The sequence below is a fragment of the Lynx rufus genome, unplaced genomic scaffold, assembly GCF_022079265.1.
Source record: "Lynx rufus isolate CCGP_SWC_20201006 ecotype Redwood Valley unplaced genomic scaffold, mLynRuf1.p SCAF_10, whole genome shotgun sequence".
Taxonomy (NCBI): domain Eukaryota; kingdom Metazoa; phylum Chordata; class Mammalia; order Carnivora; family Felidae; genus Lynx; species Lynx rufus.
This window is the reverse complement of record NW_025814824.1, coordinates 1271910-1292326: the sequence shown is the minus strand read 5'-3', so window position 1 is coordinate 1292326 and position 20417 is coordinate 1271910. Positions and strand designations below refer to the sequence as shown.

The window sequence follows — 20417 nt, the reverse complement described above, 5'->3', positions numbered from 1 at the left end:
CTGTCCTAATGAACAAGATCCTGATGAATTTCCTAACAGTAACACGATGGAGACCAGGGATGGGCACACAGGAAATAAACTGCCAGCATGTAATTCAGTATGACTTTCACAGGCCAGAGTTTGAGGGACCCGAGAGTGGATGTCCTGTTTTAACCATATGATGACTTTAGAAAGGCAGCTTGGCAAAGTCACACGAGCACTCGTATGTCATGTACACTGTACGGTACGTAGACCGATTGAGAGACCACGTTTCCAAACGGATGTAGGTCTTAAATGTGACCAGAGCTCAGTACTTCTAAACGACCCTGTAGACTCCCATATGCTCTCGGACTAGTCCCCTGACAACAAAGCCGTTCTGGGGAAGCCCGGTGGTCACGGTGAGCCTGCCGGGCCCACCCTGGCATGCACAGCCTGCTGACACCGTGCTGGATCAGGAGCCTCACCTGCCACAGGAGGCGGGCTCACCGGGGACCCACAGAACGGACGGCGGGACCAGAGGGCATCTGAGAACCACACCTGCCCCAAAGACCTCACAGCACACAGTCAGCGCTTTCAGAATCTCCTGCAAAGTGCCACTGACCTCATTTCATCCGCACACAGTCTAAGAGTGGCCATAGGTAAGACGGGGTTTTAACAGGCTCCTCTGTCAAAGCTCGCTGACCGGGGCCTCCTGAGCAGCTGCCTCCTTCCAGCACGACCAGCATTATCACCCTCACCTCATCCAGAGTCCCAAGAACTTGCTTCCTAAGGACACCGAGATGTAGTCGCTTAGGACACAGCTCAGGCAGGAAGTCCACGGCAGGGGTGTCACCACACTGGCGTTCAGAGTCGGCTGGCATCTAGGAGTGGGCCTCAGGAAACTATCATGGCGCAGTGTCAACGAGCCGCGTCAGGTCACCGGCGCACACTCGTCTCCTGCACGAGGTTTGCTCCGAGGGAGCGGACAGTGTTCGGGCTCAGCGCTCACAAAAGCTCTGAAGGACAAAACTCTTCCCTGTGGAGAGCTAGCACTCCAGTTAGCGGGACAGCCGGCAAACAGCAGCACGGATTACCGACATAAGAACCTTCTCCATAGGCTGTTTTCCCTTATTAATACGACCGAGGCATGAAACAAATCCACAGGTCCCCGAAAAGACCAAACAGGCCTGGGTTCCAAAGCTGCTCCTGAGAGAGCGAACTAAGACCTCTCTACTTGTAAACTGAGAGGTCCGACGGACAAACCTCTCCACCTAGAGGTCCACGGTTCTCTGTAACGCACATTAGTCACACACTTGTCTGGGTACCACCGACGTGCCAGGGCTGCCTCAGCTCCACGTAGGCAGGGGCACCCCTCTTTTCCCGCTGCCTCAGTTCGTCACCTGTCCCTACCCAGCCCATCCTCCTGAACAGAAACGTCACTCTTACCTCACCTTCAGTGGCTTGCCCGTGGTCGCTGACGCAGAAGTCAGGACCCACTTTCTTTCGTCACTTGAGCAGAAAGACCGCAGCACGCTCAGCACCAACATCCCCCAGAACGTCCACCGGTCCATGCGCCCCCATGCATGAAAGCTTCAGGGCTGGCAGAGCCCATCTGTACCATCCCCCCACCCCCTCCTCTCTTCACTGTCCTAGCCCCGAGCCCTGACCCGTCCTCCCTCCGCAGTGCCAGATCCCACCACATGGGGTGCACACACACCCGGCCTGCAGCACAGTGCGCTGCTCTCTCGCTTATGCCCAGAGGGTGCCCACAGGCCAGCCCGACACCTGCACCGCCCAGGGTCACAACGCACGCACAAGGTGGAGAGCAGTTCTCATTTCCCACCCATCCCCCACACCCACAGCTCACCGGCGGCAGAGAACCCCCAGGAAAGGAGGGGCGCGAGCAGAGAACACCCACCCACCCGGACTGCTCTACAAGGCTGTGGGCACTGCACAGGGGACCCATCCTGGAGACCACCTGAGGGTCCCAAGCTGTGATCACTGAAAACTTCCAGGGAAGGTGCTAAATAATAGTAGGTGTGTTTCTGGAACAGAAGCAAATGAGGAAAAGACCAGCTTTTACCACCAAAGTCAAAACGGTGCGCTGGAGCCAAGGACATGGCAGGAAGTGGGGCTGCCCAGGGCTCTGCAGCAGCTGGCGGGCCAGGCCCAGGAGAGAAGCAAGGGGCCTAGGGTGCTCAGGGCTGGTGGACACTGGAGGGGAGGTCACAGCTACGGGGCCCTGGGCAAAGTGAGATGCGTCCACCAGGAACGTCCCGGCCACGCAGAGCCGGCTGACGATGCTCGGTGTCTCCCGTGGCACCTCCAGCCCCAGTCAAAGTGGCAGATGTGTCAGCAGGGGCTGCAGAGCTCAACGGCCATCCTCAAATGGCCTCACTGACAGAGGCTTCATTTTTTTACAGAACCACATTTTGGCACGGTAATCAGAAACAAGACATCAGGATCTACGGATCAAGTTTTCAAAGTTGCCAGAATCTCTCCAGGTTAGAGTCCAAAGGTAAGACCCACTGTCACCTGCGTCCCCGAGTGCCACCCGACTGCAGCACGACCAGGCCCACGCTGCCCCAGTACACACGCAGGGGATTCGTCCCCAGACAGCCTGCACTGAGGGGATGATCTGGTGACCTACTCTCCACAGCTGAGGATATTCTTAATTCAGACTGTACATTTTGGAAAACTTTCCTATATTTCCTAAGAAATACACAGTGACTTTTACACTCCCTACGTTAGCAGATAAAATTACCCAGAACAGAAAGGCACAGTTCTCCCCGAGTATTCCACCGGCCCACTCGCTGGAAGATGGAAAACACGCGCTCTGACCTCAGCTTTTGCCAGCATGTCAAGCAGCACCTTGTGTCCCTCCACTCCACTCCCCTCCACCCCAGGGTCGGTCGGGTACAGCCCTGGAGGGAGACCGCTACCAGGACCCTGTCTGCCGCGGGCCGTGCGCAGTGCGCAGGTACGTGCCACCTGCACAGAAGCAGCTGCAACGCGGTGAGGTCCTCCCCGGGAACACAGACTCTGTAGTCCGGACGCGCCTGCGGACACCAGAGCGGATGCCACTGTCGCCCTGCCGGGACGCGCTAGCCACGGCGAGATGGCGCCCGTCTAGACCGTTTCCAGCTCAATGTCCAGTTTAAAGTGGAAACGGTTTACCAAATAGACACCATGACTGGAATGTTACTGAGGAAAACAGCCCGGGGCCTGTCCTCTTCTCCGAAGGGCCCCGTGAAGCCCACCGTCTCACGTGGGACGCTCAGGGCAAACTCAGTCACAATCCTCTAAGGCTTTAGAAAATGCACAAGAGATAACGAGGTACCGAGGAAAACAAACAATGGATTTCACAGTACATACATTCTGGTGGAAGTCTGTTCTTTCTAAAAGCAAGTCTCTCAGTTTTCTTTCTGCTTTCTGCCAAGCTAAACAGCACTCCGTAAACATACTGGCGAACTGGCCTATAGAGCAGGGCGGCGGGAGGCAGGTCTTTGCTGGCTTCATCTTCAATAGAAACAGCAATTTTGATTTCACCCTTTGCATGGAAGAAAGCAGAATAATATTGCACATTTTTCATGTTGAATTCACAACAAACTCACAGAAATATACTGTATTATCTCCAGTTAACGACATTGCAATTCCATTCCACATCAATGCTTAACCACTTGTGTGCAGCAGGATGTTTAGGGAGTTCATTAGCAGTTGTCAAAACATATGCTCAGAGAGTCAAAATAAAATCTATGTGGTTTCATCCTGAATCTGGAACCAAAGCATAAGAAACCACAGACGATCCCCAAGTCTTTGAAACCATCTAGACAGATAACAGCAGACAACAAATAGAATAGAAAATGCTGAGAACTTGCAAACTTTACTATGAGTCATGAAATTGGTAATTTTTAATGGCCTATGTACAATCCAAGAAATGAGTATCCTGAAAACAAAATGGTCAAATTGTCTTCACTAAGCACTTCCGTAAAACACGGCCACGTGCAAGCACGGTCCCCCTGCGGGCACTCTCTTCAGTGCTGTCTGATTTGCGAGGCTTTGGCACGTGGCTGGCCTCGGCACAGGACGAGGGGCCATGTGTCCCACACCTTCGTGGGGGCAGGACTTCTGTGGCCCCGTCTGTCTCAGATGTGCTAGGGAGTCAACATACATCAAGAGATTCGGCAGGAGTTTTACTCAGTTGTATTCCTAATGTAAGAACGTCCATATGACCTCCAATGGCTGTTAAATTTATCGATACGTATCTTTCAAGAATTCCATAGTATTTGCTCTTTGTTCACATAAATTTAATTTCAAAATTGGTCTCTCCCTATCCTCACGAAGCCGGCACCGCTGTGTGGCGGGCACTCTCTCCAGGCCCCTGGCTCGGCTGGCTGCCTGCGTGAGCGTGAAGCCTCGCCCACTGAGGACATCTTGGCCTGAAAATTTAATACCAGGGCCACGCAGCTTGCAGGGAACGGCGTGCCTGACAGTCTAAGCTTTCCCTAACATACAGAAAAATTTTAGGTGGCATTTTAAAATCTGAAAAGATAGTTGTTTACTTTTGTCAACTACAGTCACTTTATTACTGTTTGCCCTTGAGATAGATCAGTGAGTGGTGGAAGAGGACAGGCCACCTGTCACTCAGACCGTCCCCAATCAGACCACAGCGGGCAGGGCAGAAGCACAGGGGTCCGGGACCTCACAGCCCACACAACCCCACGGCACAGGGCGCGATTTCCCCCGAACCTGGGCCCCTTTAAACTCAACAAGTCCTTCTCCCGCGAGAGGAACTTTCCACTTACCCTTATAATATGCGTTGCCCCTGAAAAATAAAATGTTTACTTCACAACCATAATCTGAAAAGCGAAAGCATACGTGCAGACCCATAGCAAATAGTACGTGAGACTTGGAGGCAACCGTAATTTAAAAATAAATGAAAGGAGCTGAGTTACTGTGGTGCCCTTTGACTGACACAAGCGAGCGACACTCGGGTCGGCCGGTTAACGGTCGCAGCCACGTCCAACTGCTGTGGGGCAGGGGGCTTCTGCACTTACAGACCCCGCTTTACAAACCACAGATGGATTGCAAAACAGGGAGAAAAACATCTGATGATCTGTGGTGGTACAGACACCGATGAAAAGGTATTAAAAATACAGGATAGCAATAAACCAATTTTACATGAAAAATCTGGTCACCAAGGTTACATGTTAAATTGTGGGTCCAGGGTTATAAACACCAACATAAAGACTACAAATCACTGAGAAAATTTAAATGGACACATAGATCCATTCAAGACACCAGGATTCAAAACCAATGCCACGCTGGATGTATATTTAAGCGTACATTTGTTAAGACGTTACTCAAGTGGAATTATGACACTGTGTAAACAGAAAACTGCATTTTCTGACCGCTAACGTGTTACACAATCCCGTACTGGATTTTCTGTTCAGTGCCATAGAAGCTGCACTCGACAAGCAAGCCCTCCAGCGGCCACTCCAGAGGGGCACTTCCAGGACACATGACAGAACAGGTCTTGTATGTGACATCAAATTAAACCTGACATTAGAGCATCAACACGGTGCAAGAAATGTTGAAATTAGAAATAAATTTACAAGTCAGAAAATAACACGATGTGCCATTAATTTGAAGTTTCAAAAGTATTTTATACCAAATGGAAGGGAAAGTAAGATTTTCCCAAGTTCTCCGACTGCATTTACTGGTACACATTTCCGCCCTTTCCAGGTCTGGGAAGCAGAAATGCATTCCATTTCAGATACCTGCCTGGTAAGACAGAAAACGCCCGCCGTACCTTGGTCAGGACGTGGAAGATGTAGGGGTACATCAGCCCCTTCTTGTGCCGATGCTCTGCCACTCTCAGGACCTCAGGCGCCACCGGGGGCAGGGGCGGTGTGGTGATGTCCATGTGGTTCCGTGTGGGCATGGACAGCAGGCACGGGATCGGCTGCACAGTGCCCATCTGACTCCCCTTCCCTTCAGCGAGCTGGCTGCCCGAGGAGGCCGTAGACGAGCCTTCTGTCTGCAGAGCCACAGGCAGGGGAAGGGGGGTTGGGGGGGAACAAGTCAGCTCCTGTTTTCCCTTCTTTCACCGTGCCCCTGTGCAAAGGACCACTCCCCAAAGACAAGGATGGGAGCTGCCCCTGAGCCCGGGGGGGGGGGGGCGGGGGGGAGGGTGGGGTGCACCTTCTGCCGGGTGACCCCCCTCACATGGCTAGTCCCCAGGGCCCCTGAGGGGGGAAGTGGCATTCTGTGGTTGCTGATCCCTGGGAAGCCACCCTGTCCCACCTGCTCCGTGTGGCCCATGTGGCCCATCCGTGTGATTCAAGTTCCGTGGAGACCCTGCCTAGTGCCAAGAAGGCAAGGTCCTCTGCCCAGATGACAAAGGGGGTGCCCGGAAAGGCTGTGTCCCTGCCCAGCAGTGCACACAACAGGGGCTCACACCTACTCCTCACCACCACGGCCGGCAGTGGGAGAATAAACAGAAACCCTAACTTGGGCATTCTCTTCTGTCATTACAAAGCCCCAAATTAAGTACGCACAGGAAACCATTTACCAAAAATTAAAGCAAAAAACAAGCTAATTCCATTAAAACTGAGGAGTCAGACCTACATGACAGAAATATGTACACAGTAAAACACTATGAAAAAATACCCACTCAGTAACAACCAACCGCCAAAACAGAATGTGTGCAAGCTGCACAGGAAAGAGTGAGTGGGGGACTCAGGGATGTAGGGTGGCAGGCAGCAGCTAAGGACATGGAGGGCAAAGGGACACCCTTCCTGTTGTCTTTATAAACTGTAGCCAAGTCCAAACTGTTTGCTGAGACCAATTATTATTTGCACAATAAACGGAGTTATTCTTTCTCGTGATAAATGCTGGAAATAATAATTGCATATTGCTTGACTTTGTGCCAATCTAAGGAATACACATTTCTCTGTTTTGATACAAAACGTTATTCTTTACAATGGTATAGAAGTGCTTCACTTTATCCTTTAAAACACAAAGCACCAAAACTGGTCTTAAAAAAAACTCAAGGATAACTCATAAGTGTTTTCTATACTCTCCATTCAGAATATAGACACAATAATAGCTAAAAATTTTGGAAGGTGCTTTGCTAAAAACCAGCATCCAGCAAGCATTTCTGTTGCTTATTGATAGGATAACCCTTCAAAAGCGAGAGTATTTCAGAGTCTTAAATGAATTTCCTACACTGTGTCACCTTGTGCAGAAAACAAGTCCACTCCTGCTAGAGACGGGCACATCCTAAGTGACCGCGTGTGGGAACAGACGTGACTGTAGTTAAAGGTATTTCTAGATATCAGTAGCAACAGGCAGAGGCAGACCAAAGGGGGAATGGAATTTACTTTATTTTCATCTTTAATGTGCACATCCCAAGTGATTTCTCATTTAATCCCCACAAAACCCTGCAGGAGGCGAGGACTCTGCAAGACTTTGGGTCTTGACAAAAGCATGTGTCAGCAGATGGGAGGATTTCCACCAGGCCCCCAACCCGCCCCGTGAGACAGTAGGATGCCCCCCGTTCCCCTTCCCTATCTCTGTGACCCCGTCCCCTCACATCTATGACCCTATCCCTCACACCAACCTCTATGAACCCCTCCCCACCATGTTGGTGACCCCAACCCCCCCCCCACACTGACATCTGCGACCCCTTCCCCCATACCAATGTCTGTGACCTCCTCCCCTGCACAGACATCTGTGACCCCCACCCCCATGTGACCCCTTCCCCTCCCATCCCCCAAATGTGTGACACCCCCATGCCAGTGTCTCTTACTCATAACATGCTTTAAAAGACAGAGTACTCTGCTTTAAACCAATTCCTAACATCACAGGCTCAAAGAGTCAGAACGTGAAGGAATAAATGCCAACCCGCTACCTTTGTTTGGTCTCCTGGGTCTCCCCGTGCTTGCGGCTCTGAGTGGTTTCCCGTCTTCTCCCAGCCAATTTTGTTCCCGCTGATATGGCTGAACATAAACAAAAGGAACATGGTTACTGAATGGCGTGGGCCTTCCACCACAGTAGCCCATGTGGAGCCCACAGACTCAGCGACACCTCAGCTTTACTGACCTCGCCTCCCCCAACAAACCACCTTCGGAGACAGCCCTACGCTGGGGGTGCTTTCGGCCTACTCGGTTGGGCAGCAACAGCCACTCCCTGGAAGAGGAAACACAGAGCACCTAACCCAACCTCAGCACCCGCCTCAAAGATGACAGGGTGGGCCACAGAGCGGGCAGCACAGCCCTGCCTCCAAGGAGTTCAGTTGTCTTGGAGAAACAGGATAAAACAATCACACTCCACTGAGAGATACCAGGCAGAGGAGGATTAAATGTTATCTGGCTCGGATATTCCTCATCATTCATAAATACGTGTAACGTATCACGTGCTGAAACCAGACACGGGGCGCCCGGCCTGTTCTCTGAGAGGCCCTGGGAGCGCAGGGACGTGGCCCAGGAGAGGGAGTGCGCTCAGAGAGTGGGTGGCAGAATGGGATTTGGGGGACAGCTTCCACTGGAAAGCAGTAAAAATCAGGGTGTGGAAAGGGACAGCGGGAAGAGCACTGAGCATCTCACAGGCCAGATTGAGGTATTCCAATCGGCATTTTTTTAAAAACTGTAGGTTGTGACCCATTAGTATCTCCAGAAGAGTTCAACCAGCATTTTATAAACACTGAAATGGAACAGAATGCAGTAAACAGGGTACCCATGGCATTATTTCATAAACGTTTTTGTTCATCTGTAGACCGCAGACCACAACATAAACGGAAGCTCACCACGGGCTCGGGGAACGGACAGGATCTCCCCGCAGATGGGCCTCCCTTGCCTCCTGGCAGGGCTCCTCCCCCCATCCCTCCCCACAGGGCCCACGCCCAAACCAGCTTCTGAAATCAGTGCTGGCCACAGGGCAGGCCAGGGAAGAGCGCAATTTATTGGACCTGCCTCCTAACAGACTCAAGTGACAGATTTTTTTAAGACCCACTAATTCTCCCATCTTCCAACAGACTTCATGTCAGTTCTGCTACTAAAAAAAATAAAATAAAATAAAATAAGCCAAACCAAACCAAACAAACAGCAAAAAGAAGGAGAGAGGAGGAGCAGGCGCCCACAGTAAACAAGAGTCCCCACGCGGCACCTCTCAGAGCCCGATCCGGCTCCTCGGTCCCGGCCATGTGAGGGGACACTGCGCAGCTGCCCGGCGTCCAGTTCCTGGTCCTCTGCAAGGACTCAGGGCGACCAGTGCTCGGTCCGAGTCATCTGTACCCTCTGAGGCCACAGCTTTGCAAGACTAGAAGGATCCTTTGTGATGAGGAGGCACCAAACTGAACGTGAGTATTCCAGGAGCACAACGATCATTCCAAGATCATTCTGTTTAAAGTCAAGAACAAGGCACCAACTGTGGGGGCAGGGGGCCTGGAGCAGGGCTCGGCGCACACGCTGTCAGCTGTGCTGCGTCCAGCAGGAGCATTCCAGCACTGGGAAGGAAAGGTTAGCGGCACTGCAGTGATCCAAAACGTGGCATAAATAGAGATGCTTACGTACTTTTTCACTAAGAAGTCAGTGACATTTATCTAGTGAAACTTTAGAACAAATTACTCAGATACTTACAGGTTTTATAAAGAAACATAACATCTATCGTTCACAATTCTAGACACTGGAAGTAGGATATACCTATAAAAACATGCACCAGTTACAAGGGCACAGCTCAGCAGATGTCCACAAACTGAGCACACATGCAAGTCACCAAATGAGGCATGGCTGACCCGCCGGAGGCTGCCCCTCGCCCCGCTCCAGACCCCTTCCCAAGGGTAAGGGTTACAAGACTTCTCACAGCACACTCGGGCTTTCCCAGGCTCTGAGTGCCCTGGAAACCCGCCACCCGCGTCGAGAGGCCTGGACCCGGCATCCCTGCTAGATGGGCCCTCGGGACAGCACACTGCCGCTGCGGCTCTGGTCCAGCTACCGCCCTGAATGCGCCCAGTCTTCTGTGGCTCCCCTGGCAGTCGTTCTTGGGGTGCGGTGACCCCCAGCATGGTCTGGTGGTCTGCACTTCCCTGATGAAGACGGAGACGGGCACCTCTCCACATGTGACATCTTCTCTTGGGGCCGCCTGCACAGATAGTCCACACACTTCCTCCTTCATCGCGGCAAGTGCACCATGTTCTTCTCACGGACTTCCAGGAAGTCCTGTGTCCTACAGGCTCTTGGCGAGGCAGAGGGACCCCGCACTCTGTCGGGACTTCCAGCCCCTCTCTTCACGACAGAAGAGTTTTTTATTTATGACGCCTCATCTTTCAGGCCTTGGCGGCAACGTCCCCTCATTGCAGGCTTCCCTACCCAGCCCGTCTGCTATTCTCACGGCCATGTCCCTCACGGCGTGTGTCACACTGGCACTGCATTGTCGTCCATTTCCATCACTAGATTACACACGCCGTGAAGATAAGCACTCACGCCACCGCCAAGCAGGTAGCCAACGGCTGAAAGAAGGAATCACGGAACCACAGCCAAAAGGTATACGGCGGAGACGGCATAAGCCTGACTTCTCCTCCATACCACACGAAGCTCAACACAGAGCCTCGTCAAACATACAGCCCCGTAAGCACGCGACCCTCACGATGGGCCCCACGCCGGCAAGCACGGGGCGGGGCAGGGCGGCCATGCCCTACTTGCCACCGAAGTGGAAAGCTTGTCCCACCGAAGATCACACAGAACCTACATTTACATATACTACCAGTGTTGCTGTTTATAGGTCACTACCAAACTAAAAGTAATGTCCTAATCTAGATAATCACATGGCCTCCTAATAACCATACTATAAAACCTAAAATTCTGCCTGAAAAGCATCTTGTCAAAAGCCAGTTTCTCTAAAGTCCAGAACATCTCACTAGGATGACTATGTCACTTTACAACTTGAAACGAGCTACTGGGTGTATGACAGACGCCTTGCCTCGAAGAACACACATTTTGGTTTCACTCTCCACAACTGCTCAGAAAGGCGACCTGTCACCAGCCATGCCTTGGAGAGATCTGCTGGGACCCACACAGGCCACAGGAAGCCTGCAAGCTCACACTGAATCCTGCTGACAGGAGTCAGGCTCAGAGGGAAGGGAAAGGACCCATGTGCAGCACGGCAACAGTGACTGGAGGCAACCACGGCCCGCCATCCCTCCAGTGACCCTGTGCCGCTATGGGATGAGGTCATCCCAAGGGACTGTACACAGACTGGGTCGCAGCAGGCCATCAGCACACCCAGAACAGTGGTGAGGACAGAGGCCAGCACACATCACCTGGCTCTGCGGGCCTCGTTTTGCAGCAGAACACCTGGGGTCATCCTGCACTGAACACGGGGGAGACAGCAAACCTGACCCTCCTGCCTGTGGGTCTCGTTGGCGCGGTGCTGGTGTCTGCGTGCACCGGAGGTGAGAGCGTCTGGCCCACACGCTGACTTCTCACTCACGTCACCACCACGTGGGTGCAGGCTGCCCGAAGGGGCACTGACCACGAGCTGAGTGACTTGTCAACAGGAATGAAGGAGCGAAGGCAAATAAAACCAGAAGGGAGGCAACAAAACAGGAAAGAAAGAGAAAAGACCAAACTCCCAGTAGAAATATCCAGTGTATGCACGAGGTCACAGATGTGGTGACCAAGTGTGGCCAGCCTGCAACAGGCATGCACACATCTTCATTTCTGTGTGCTCCCCAGCTTGGGACAGAAGGGGCCTGGACGCGCACCTGTTCCCACCCTAGCCCCGCAGAGCCCTGAGGAGGCCTGAGACTCCCACCACAGAGCACGGGGGACTGGGCGCCGGGATGGGGGACCACGAGTCACACCCCCAACACCCCTGCAAGGACATTCTCCTAATGCCCTGATTTAAGCTAATGTCACACGTTCAGGTTGTCACACACGAAGTTGGGAACACGGAAAGTGATGCTCCAATTCCTACCCAACAGTCAGACGGGACGTCCATGTGTGCCTCTCATGCATCTGCCAGGACTCCTCACGACTCTCTGCCATCGAGGGAGGGTTCAAACCCCTAACACAGGCGGACGAGCTCAACACAAAACACCCATACATGTCAGAGCACGGCCAGGACACGTGAAGACACCCGTCTCCGGGATTACACCTGACCAACACATAAAAGTGACTCAGAATTGTTTTTATGAGGATACACAAGGTATGCTGCCCTAGTCTAGCACATAAAGAGGGTAAGAATCTGGACAGAAGAGGCTGCAGCTGTGCTGAGCCTGTCGGGGGCTGGGGTAAGATGTGGCTCTCTCTGTGAACCACACGTTTCTTTGGGAAAGGAACCTGAGAGGACAAAGAATAGGAGACAAGCAGCCTAACATCACTACCACCTGGCAGAGGAAGCACGTTTCCTGGGCCACTAGGTCAAGGGCACAGAATGAAATTCTTGAGGTGTTTCACATTAAAATGGAATTGGCGTTCCGAAAAAATAGTGATGCTACCTATCACTTACTGTGGTTACTCATCAGCTGATTCAATTCACAAACACGCTAGACGCTTTCCACCCACGCCTGGCCCAGTGAGTTCCAGGCCACACAACCACGAGGCCACCAAAACCTGGCGCGACCAGCCACAGGAGGCTGGGGCCTGGGTCCCCACAGCACCGTGTCCCCACAGTGGTGTGCAGGCCCTCGGCACCGACAGGGACCTTCCACAGCCCAGATCTGATCCCACAGGACTCACAGGGGCCGGCAAATCTTATCTGACAGATGCCACCTTGACCCCATACCAACACCCACGTGCACAGGAACACGAAACAGCAATCCATACAAACAACGCCACAGAGCACAGAGATGTTATATTCATGTTCTCTCCTAACAGGACTTTCAAACATCCATTTCAAGATGTCAGTAATCAGAGCCAAACATTGAAGCGATGCACACACGCACACTCCCATCTCCACACACGATCATGAACACACTATTACGGAAGCATACCACGTGTAAGAAAGAAGGCAAGCTGCTGACCCTAAGATCAGACCCCATGAGTAGAAAGGCACGTTAGGACACGCAGTGAAAAACAAGGTACCTGTGTGTTCACCTGTCTGTGAAAACACCTGTGTCTCTAGAGGTGGCTCCTGAGAGACTTCCCGTACCGTATTTTCTAACGTCTCAGTTTTCTGACTTTGTACAGAGATTTCCGTATTTCTTAGAAAAACATATAGAACAAAGAACTAAAAACTTTAAATTAGCAAACTCAGAACAGATTCAGTATCTAAAAGCCAATGAATATGTGAAAATAATATAAGACAAACACCTCCACAAGGATTCCATCATACTTTTTAATTCTACCAAAAGAACACTACAAAGATTTGACAAAGGCCAGGAAGAAAGACAAGTGCCTTAGTTTTCGTTTCACAAAGACTTAACCGAGAATAGAGCAAGAAGTACGTGCTAATGACACTCCAATAAAACAGGAGAAAAAACACGGAGTTAGAAAGCAGAATATTTCTTTTCGTCACTTGAAAATAATCTTCGGGGGGGTGCCTGGGTGGCTCAGTCAGTTAAGCGTCTCACTTAGGCTCAGGTCATGAACTCGCGTTTGTGGGTTTGAGCCCCGTGTCGGGCTCTGTGCTGACAGCTCGGAGCCTGGAGCCTGCTTCGGATTCTGTGTCTCCCTCTCTCTCTGCCCCTCCCCTGCTCATGCTCTGTCTCTCAAAAATAAATAAATGTTAAAAAAAAAAATTTTTTTTTAAATAAAAATTAAAAAAAAAAAGAAAGAAAATAATCCTCAGATGCCTCTGTCCTCCGACAGAAACAGGGCCACAGTGAGAGAGCCAGCACAGCCTGGGCGGCAGCCATGCCTACTAAGGATGCCCAATTCCCCTTGGCCTGGGGCTCCGCAGGCACCTGTGACAACAATGGCCCCTCCGCCTCCAGGGCCAAGATTGCCACCGAGGTATGCAAGCAGGGGGATAAGGGGCAGGCCTGCCGAGCACGCGTGGTTCACATGCCACCGTGTGAACCTGAGCGGTGGCCGTGAGCGCACCCACCTGCAGTGCTCATGGCGCACCTCATGTCCTCCTCGTGGCAGGGAGCTGTGCCCCCCGGAACATGCCAGGAGAGCCTCTCCGTCTGCCGAAGCCTTGCATCCCCTGAACTTTATCTTTCAAAATAAATGTTTGCTAACTTTATAGGTTACACAAAAAGGTACCTCGTTATGTTTTAACATTCTTTTTTTTTCTTCTTTGGTGAGGGTGAACATCTTTTATGCTTCCTGATCATCTGTGTTTCTTCTGTGAACTGCATGTTATATTCTTTCCTACTTGAAATACTTGTCTTTTTCATTTGTAGCATGCTTTGGGGGAGGGGACAGGTCGATTCGCTTTTGTTCAGTAGTGTTCCCTGTCACCTATCAGCACCATCCATTAGAAACATGCCAACAGCTGCCATGTTCCCGTCGCATAGCAAGTGCTCAGTGTCCCTTGGCTTAATGTATGTACTTCCTTCCCTGAAGACCATCCCAACAACAGATCCAAGTCCAGAGGTCCCAATTCAAGTCCAAACCAAAGCAAGTCATGACCTCCCACTCCTACCAAGATTTTGAGCCAGAATAGAGACACCCTATTGTGCTCGTGGCCAGTGCACACAACACACAACACGCTCAGGCTGGAGAGCAAACGCTGGAGACCAGGAATGCGGGCCAGGGACGTTTGTGAGGGCTGACCCAGGTCCTGCTCCGCCTGGCGTCTGGCCCCAAAGCCTCGGGCACAACTGCCATCCCCCTCCTCTCCCTCCCTCCTCCTCTCTGTTTTAACATGTCTGCTGATCACGATAAACGGGGAGGCGAAGCAGATTCAAGAAAACTAAAGTGTGACAGGCCGACAAGGCCTCCCAATGTCTGCATTTGAGGCTGAGGATGCTTGCCCCACACACGAAGCCCCCTTCTAGCAGCTCCCCCAAAGAGCACCGTGAAAGCACAGGGCAGGGCCAGACAAGTGACACAGTCAGGGTAGAGCTGAGGGCCCTCCAGCAAGTATCCCCCTCATCTCCCAGCCCCATGAGGCGGCTGGCCACACTTGTGGGGGACCCCGCAGGTGGCCCAGGCACACACCCTCCTGCTTTGGGCCTTGCTCCCAGCCATCTAGAAAGCATGTCTCTCACTAGACCAAATCTGTACCAGTTATTAACAGAGAACTCAGTGCCTTAGAATTTCAGTGCGGAAGGGCTTCTGAGACTCGACCAGCTGTTCTCATTTGCACACACACGATCCCAGGCCCCGGCCCAGTCACACTCAGTCTCCACTATACGCCCTTTCCAGAAAGTTAACTGGGAAAAATGAATGCAAAGTCCAGCTTAATACTTCACATCGGGATTTCAGAACCGCATGGACTTATGCACCACTGCTCCACGGAGCACACAGCCCCTGCATGGCAGCAAAGCCCTCGGTAACTCCTGCCTGAGGTCAGGGGACACTTGCATCCACTCTACAGATGGAGGAAAGAACAAGAGAGGGGACGTCTAGCCTCAGCCTTCATGCCTAGTGCGAATTTGCAGAAGACGAGAAACCATCTCCATGGATGGAGGGCCTAGGGGCCCTGGATGTCCAGCCATGAGCCAGAGTGCAGTGAAGAAGAGGAGATGAAGAAATAAGAAAGGCCTTCCTTTCCTTTCCTTTCCCCTTTTCTTCCTTGTTTGTGAGTCAGGTTTCTCAAAACTCAAGAGTTTTTAGGAAGAGAAGGAAGATAGTGCACTGAAAACTTTCTTGATCAGACTCTAACAAGTTACATATTTAAAAATTCATTTACTCGGGGACACACATTTAAAACACTCCTCTCTGCTGGGGAGCCTGGGTGGCTCAGTCAGTTTAACATCTAACTCCCGATTTCAGCTCAGGTCACGATCCCAGAGTTGTGGGATTGAGCCCCACATGTGACTCTGTGGTGACAGTGCAGAGCCTGCTAGAGATGCTCTATCTCCCTCTCTCTCTGCCCCTTCCCCCACTTGCTCTCATTCTCACTCTCTCTCTCTCAAAAATAAACTTAAGAAAAAAAAAAAAACTCCCCTCCAGCAATGACTCCAACATTGACTGCAGCTTTCTCTGGTTCCAGTCAGGTGAACAGCATGATTTAAGGAATCGTCTACGAGCTGCTGAGCTGAGATCTGAATTGCTAGATTCAATTCAGGAGGGAAGGAAATTCAAGGTCCCCTCAATCCAGGAGCGAAGACTAGAAGCCACCAGCGTCTAACTTAAAATGCTTCTCGGGGGTGAGACTGGGGTCCCCCAGGCCAGGGGACAGGAAGAGTCAGCAGCACTTTACCAGGTAACTTCACCACGTCTAAGGGGTCACACGAACCAATTTTCCTAAACCTCCACTGCAGCAGAGGAGTGGCCCGAGGCCGCGGCCGACGAGCACAGACTTCCAGCCTGTGAAGCCTCAAGGAAGCGTCTGACTGCCCCTCGCCCATGTCCAAGAAGCCCAAGCCGTGCACAGTGACATCGCCTTCCTGCAACAAACAACACCCCCACGCCTCCGTGCTCAGCTCTCGACCGCCCCAGAGCCCAGGTTGCCTGCTGCGCCTGACACGGCCAACCGACCCCGGGGAAGCCACAGCTGCTCCACAACCCACTCACTTTGCAGCCGCTCCACTGCCTTCGTCGTTGTCGGAAGACGATGACGTAGAAGACCCTGGAAAGTAGGCTGAATCCACGTGGTTGGGGCTGCCGCCTGGAGCTGGGTGGATCGGGGACGACCGTTCATACAGCGGGGTATGCTTTCCTTCGTGAGGAATGTTGCTGTAGGTGCTGTGCTCGGTCAGACTCTTCCCACTCGTTTCCAACGCGAGGGCCGGCTCAGCGAGGCTGTACGGGTGTGGACCCTGGCCCGCGGCACCTGGGCTGGGCACCTGCGGGGCCTGAAAGAGAGGGCAGAGGTCACGCGCGCACCCCGGTCAGCACTGCCTGGTCTTGGCTAAGCTTTCATTCAACGAACACTGGCACTTGCTCCACAGAGCAGCTTGACAGCTTCAGAAATGATCTTAGTTTTCGCGAAAATCGGATGTCTGTGCAGCTTCCAAGGGCAGCAGCCCCCAAGGCAGGCAGGTTGGGAGCAGGAAGTGGGGGGTGGGGGGAGGACTCACCACAGGCTTTGCTTGCAGAGAGGTCTGCGGAATGTTGAGCATCTGGGGGGGGACATACGGTGGCACTATCCCAGGCATTCCGAACGGATTTGGTCTGGCTGTTCCGTCGACAAGGAAAGAAAACGACGCAGCTGTTAGCAGAGCACGAGCTCAGGACACCAGAGTGGCAAGCACATGTCCCCATCTGCCCTGTCCCTCCTCAGGGGATAACACAACACTGATCCCACTTCCCAAACACCTTTGGAAATTCATGTTTAACATTAAAACACAGTTAATTTTACGGTGATCAACATTACAGACTGAAGCTAGGATTTTAACTTGCAGGCATCCGGACCACCCTCCCTCCGCCCCTTGCCGGCTTCTCAAAGCCCTGAGACTACAGGCTCCGAAGGGACACAGTGGGGACAGACCCTTCCCCTCACGTCTGTGAGGCAATGGAGTCTTCCTATTGAGACTGAAATTCAGTTTTCAGCTATTGACAAGCTTCTTGATACAAACGGTGAAATGTGGCAGGTGCTGCCTCTATACTTAGTTTGCGGCCGTTAGGCAAAACCACAACCAGGCCGCACGCTTCACATACATCATGGACCGAACTTGGGATCTGTGCTCTCAGAACGTGACTTTATACACCTGTCCTACGGACGCCGCACTCACTCTGCCACCCCTCGTGCTGACCGTGCCAGCACAGCCCCGAGAACAAGCGTGCGGAGGACCAGGCCCCACATCAGACGGGAGGCAGGATGATCGGCTGGGCCCGCGGGCCCGCACACCTGCATGCCCACGACCTCCGTCTCCCGGAGTCTGAGAGGGCACCATCGGCCAGCATGACACGTGGTGACCAATGTGTGTTGACGGGGCCCGTGGCCTCAGCATCAGAACACTTCCAAATATCATAAACTACTTAGCAATGTAATAAAAATGAGAAGGACACCCTTCAAGGCTCTGCTCCCCCGCACAAGCCAGGGATGGGGTGCCTATGAAGTCAGGCCTCAGGCACCTGAGCCCTGAGTGTCCCCACAGCCCAAACAGTGGGGACAGACAGCAGACACGGGGCCCTGAGGCTACACCATCTCCTCCTTAAGCTTTGTTTGGAAACCCAACAAAACCAAGCCTAGAGACCCCTGGACGCCAACATCCTTTACCAGGTAGAGCGTTCCTCCAATTTCAGAATCTGGGCAACACCAGGAAAACCAGCAGCCCACAAACCCTACCTCTCCCTGCCCCCCCGCCCCGCCAACTCTCCGAGACACGTTTAAATAAATATGAGAACGAACGAGCATCCCTAAACCCAAACCCTCCCTCCCTCCCATTCTCTGAACTCCCCCCAGTGCCTAACCGGAGCTCCCAGAGCCACCCGGTCCAGGCAGCACCGGACGGTGACTAACTTCTCCCCCCCACGGTACCCACGCACCCAGAGGCCACGGTCACGGTCCAATGCGAGGGCCCATCTCCGAGTGCCTAGCCCACGGCCTGCTGGGAGGGAAGCTCGAAATGTCACTTCCACAACTGCAGGGCAACTAGCTGAGAGTGATGGTGCTGGCACATGTGCATATCCCTCACACACTCACCACACACGCACACTTGCCACACACACACACACCACACACGCACACTTGCCACACACACACACACGTGGTCACCACACACCACACACACACATTCACCACACACACACTCGTACCACACACATGTACTCACCACACATGCACTCACCATGCACACTCACACGCCACACATACGCACTCACATACACAGCACACTCACCACACACACACAACATGCATGGTCACCACTCACAAACTCCCCACACATGCACTGACACCACACACACATTCACCACACCCATCACACATAGCACACCCATCACACACATGCACTTGCATTCACCACACACACACTCACTAACCACAGCACACTCACACACCTGCACTCACCACACGCACACAACCACACTCACACTCCCCACATGCACACACTCACCAAACACACATTCACCACATGCGCTCACACCCACCACACAGCACACTCACCAAAACATGCACCTGCACTCACACTTACCACACATATAGCACACTCACCACACACACTCAACACACTCACCACAGTACACTCAATATGCATGCACATCAACACCACACACACACTCACCACACACGCACACACACATTCACCACAGAGCACACTCCCCACACACGCATGCTCACCACATATACATGTGCACGTGCACACATTTTTGCCACACACACACTTATGCACAGGCACACACATTCACCACACATACACTCATGCTCCCCACATACACACACACATTCAATGCAAACACATGCACATTCACTCACTTCACATACACTCATATGCACACGCTCACATTCACCACACACAAATGCCCTTACCCTATATACATGTGCATGCACTCACACACACGTCCACCACACGTGCATATACATATGCACATTCACCATACACGTATACGCACTCACCCTACATACATGCACGTGTTCATCACAAATACATGCACCCTCACCCATACACACATCCCACATGCCTGCACACACATTCGCTGCACAGACATGTACACGCACTCACCCCAAATACACACACATGCACATGCATGTTCACCTCACATACACACATATTCACCCCACATACACATATACACATGCAAACGTACGAGGAGACACTTCTGATCAAACAGTTCCGACCCAGGAGATTAGAGCCTCAGAGTCTGAGACTCACGATGCTGTAACTGGTTAAGTCCCTTCTCAGGTGATTCTGAATTGTGGCCAAGTTCGGTTGCAAAGAACACTATGAACTCCATTCAAGCTCTAACACTACACCCCAAATTACTGTGAGAAGTGCTATTTACTGCCTCCTGTGGCTGACCTGCTCCACGAAACTTCTGAGAAAGCACACGGAACATCGGCTATGCCAATACACAGCAGCATTCAAGGGAAGGGGACCCTTTTGTTTCCCTAAAATTTTGACCATCATGCACTACAAACTTCCTGAAAAGCACAGACTTTCCCTAAAAACAAACCATAACTTAAGAACAAAGATTTCCAAAGAAAGAACATTTTCTAAAATCATACTGAAGTCACTGACTTCCAATAAACCTTTGAGGACCTGCAAAGTGGGCTACTAATCTCTCAGAACCCAGTCTAATAAGTGAATTAACCTGTCTACACTTCTCTGAAGGCTGGAGAACCGCCCGATAAGCCAGGCCTGCCTCTGCGCGCGGCATGCCTCCCTGTGCACCAGTTCTGGTTCTCAGTGCCCTCGCACCACTAAGCGGAGCACTGTGCTGCGTGACAAGGACGCCTCT

At 52.2% G+C, this 20417-nt stretch overlaps 1 protein-coding gene across 3 annotated transcripts in view; it reads right to left on the bottom strand.

The window, feature by feature from the left end:
• FAM120A (family with sequence similarity 120A) overlaps positions 1–20417 on the bottom strand; it is a 96223-nt gene that overhangs the window by 30285 nt on the left and 45521 nt on the right. For all 3 annotated transcript variants that reach the window (XR_006965920.1, XM_047100632.1, XM_047100638.1), the window contains exons 6-10: positions 17096–17193; positions 16590–16870; positions 7874–7961; positions 5771–5998; positions 3334–3508 (exon numbers count right to left, since the gene is read on the bottom strand). Coding sequence is in view for 2 of the 3 variants with exons in the window: in XM_047100632.1 (XP_046956588.1) it covers positions 3334–3508; positions 5771–5998; positions 7874–7961; positions 16590–16870; positions 17096–17193 (870 nt within the window). In the remaining variant the exon portion in view is untranslated. The remainder of the gene's footprint in view (positions 1–3333; positions 3509–5770; positions 5999–7873; positions 7962–16589; positions 16871–17095; positions 17194–20417) is intronic.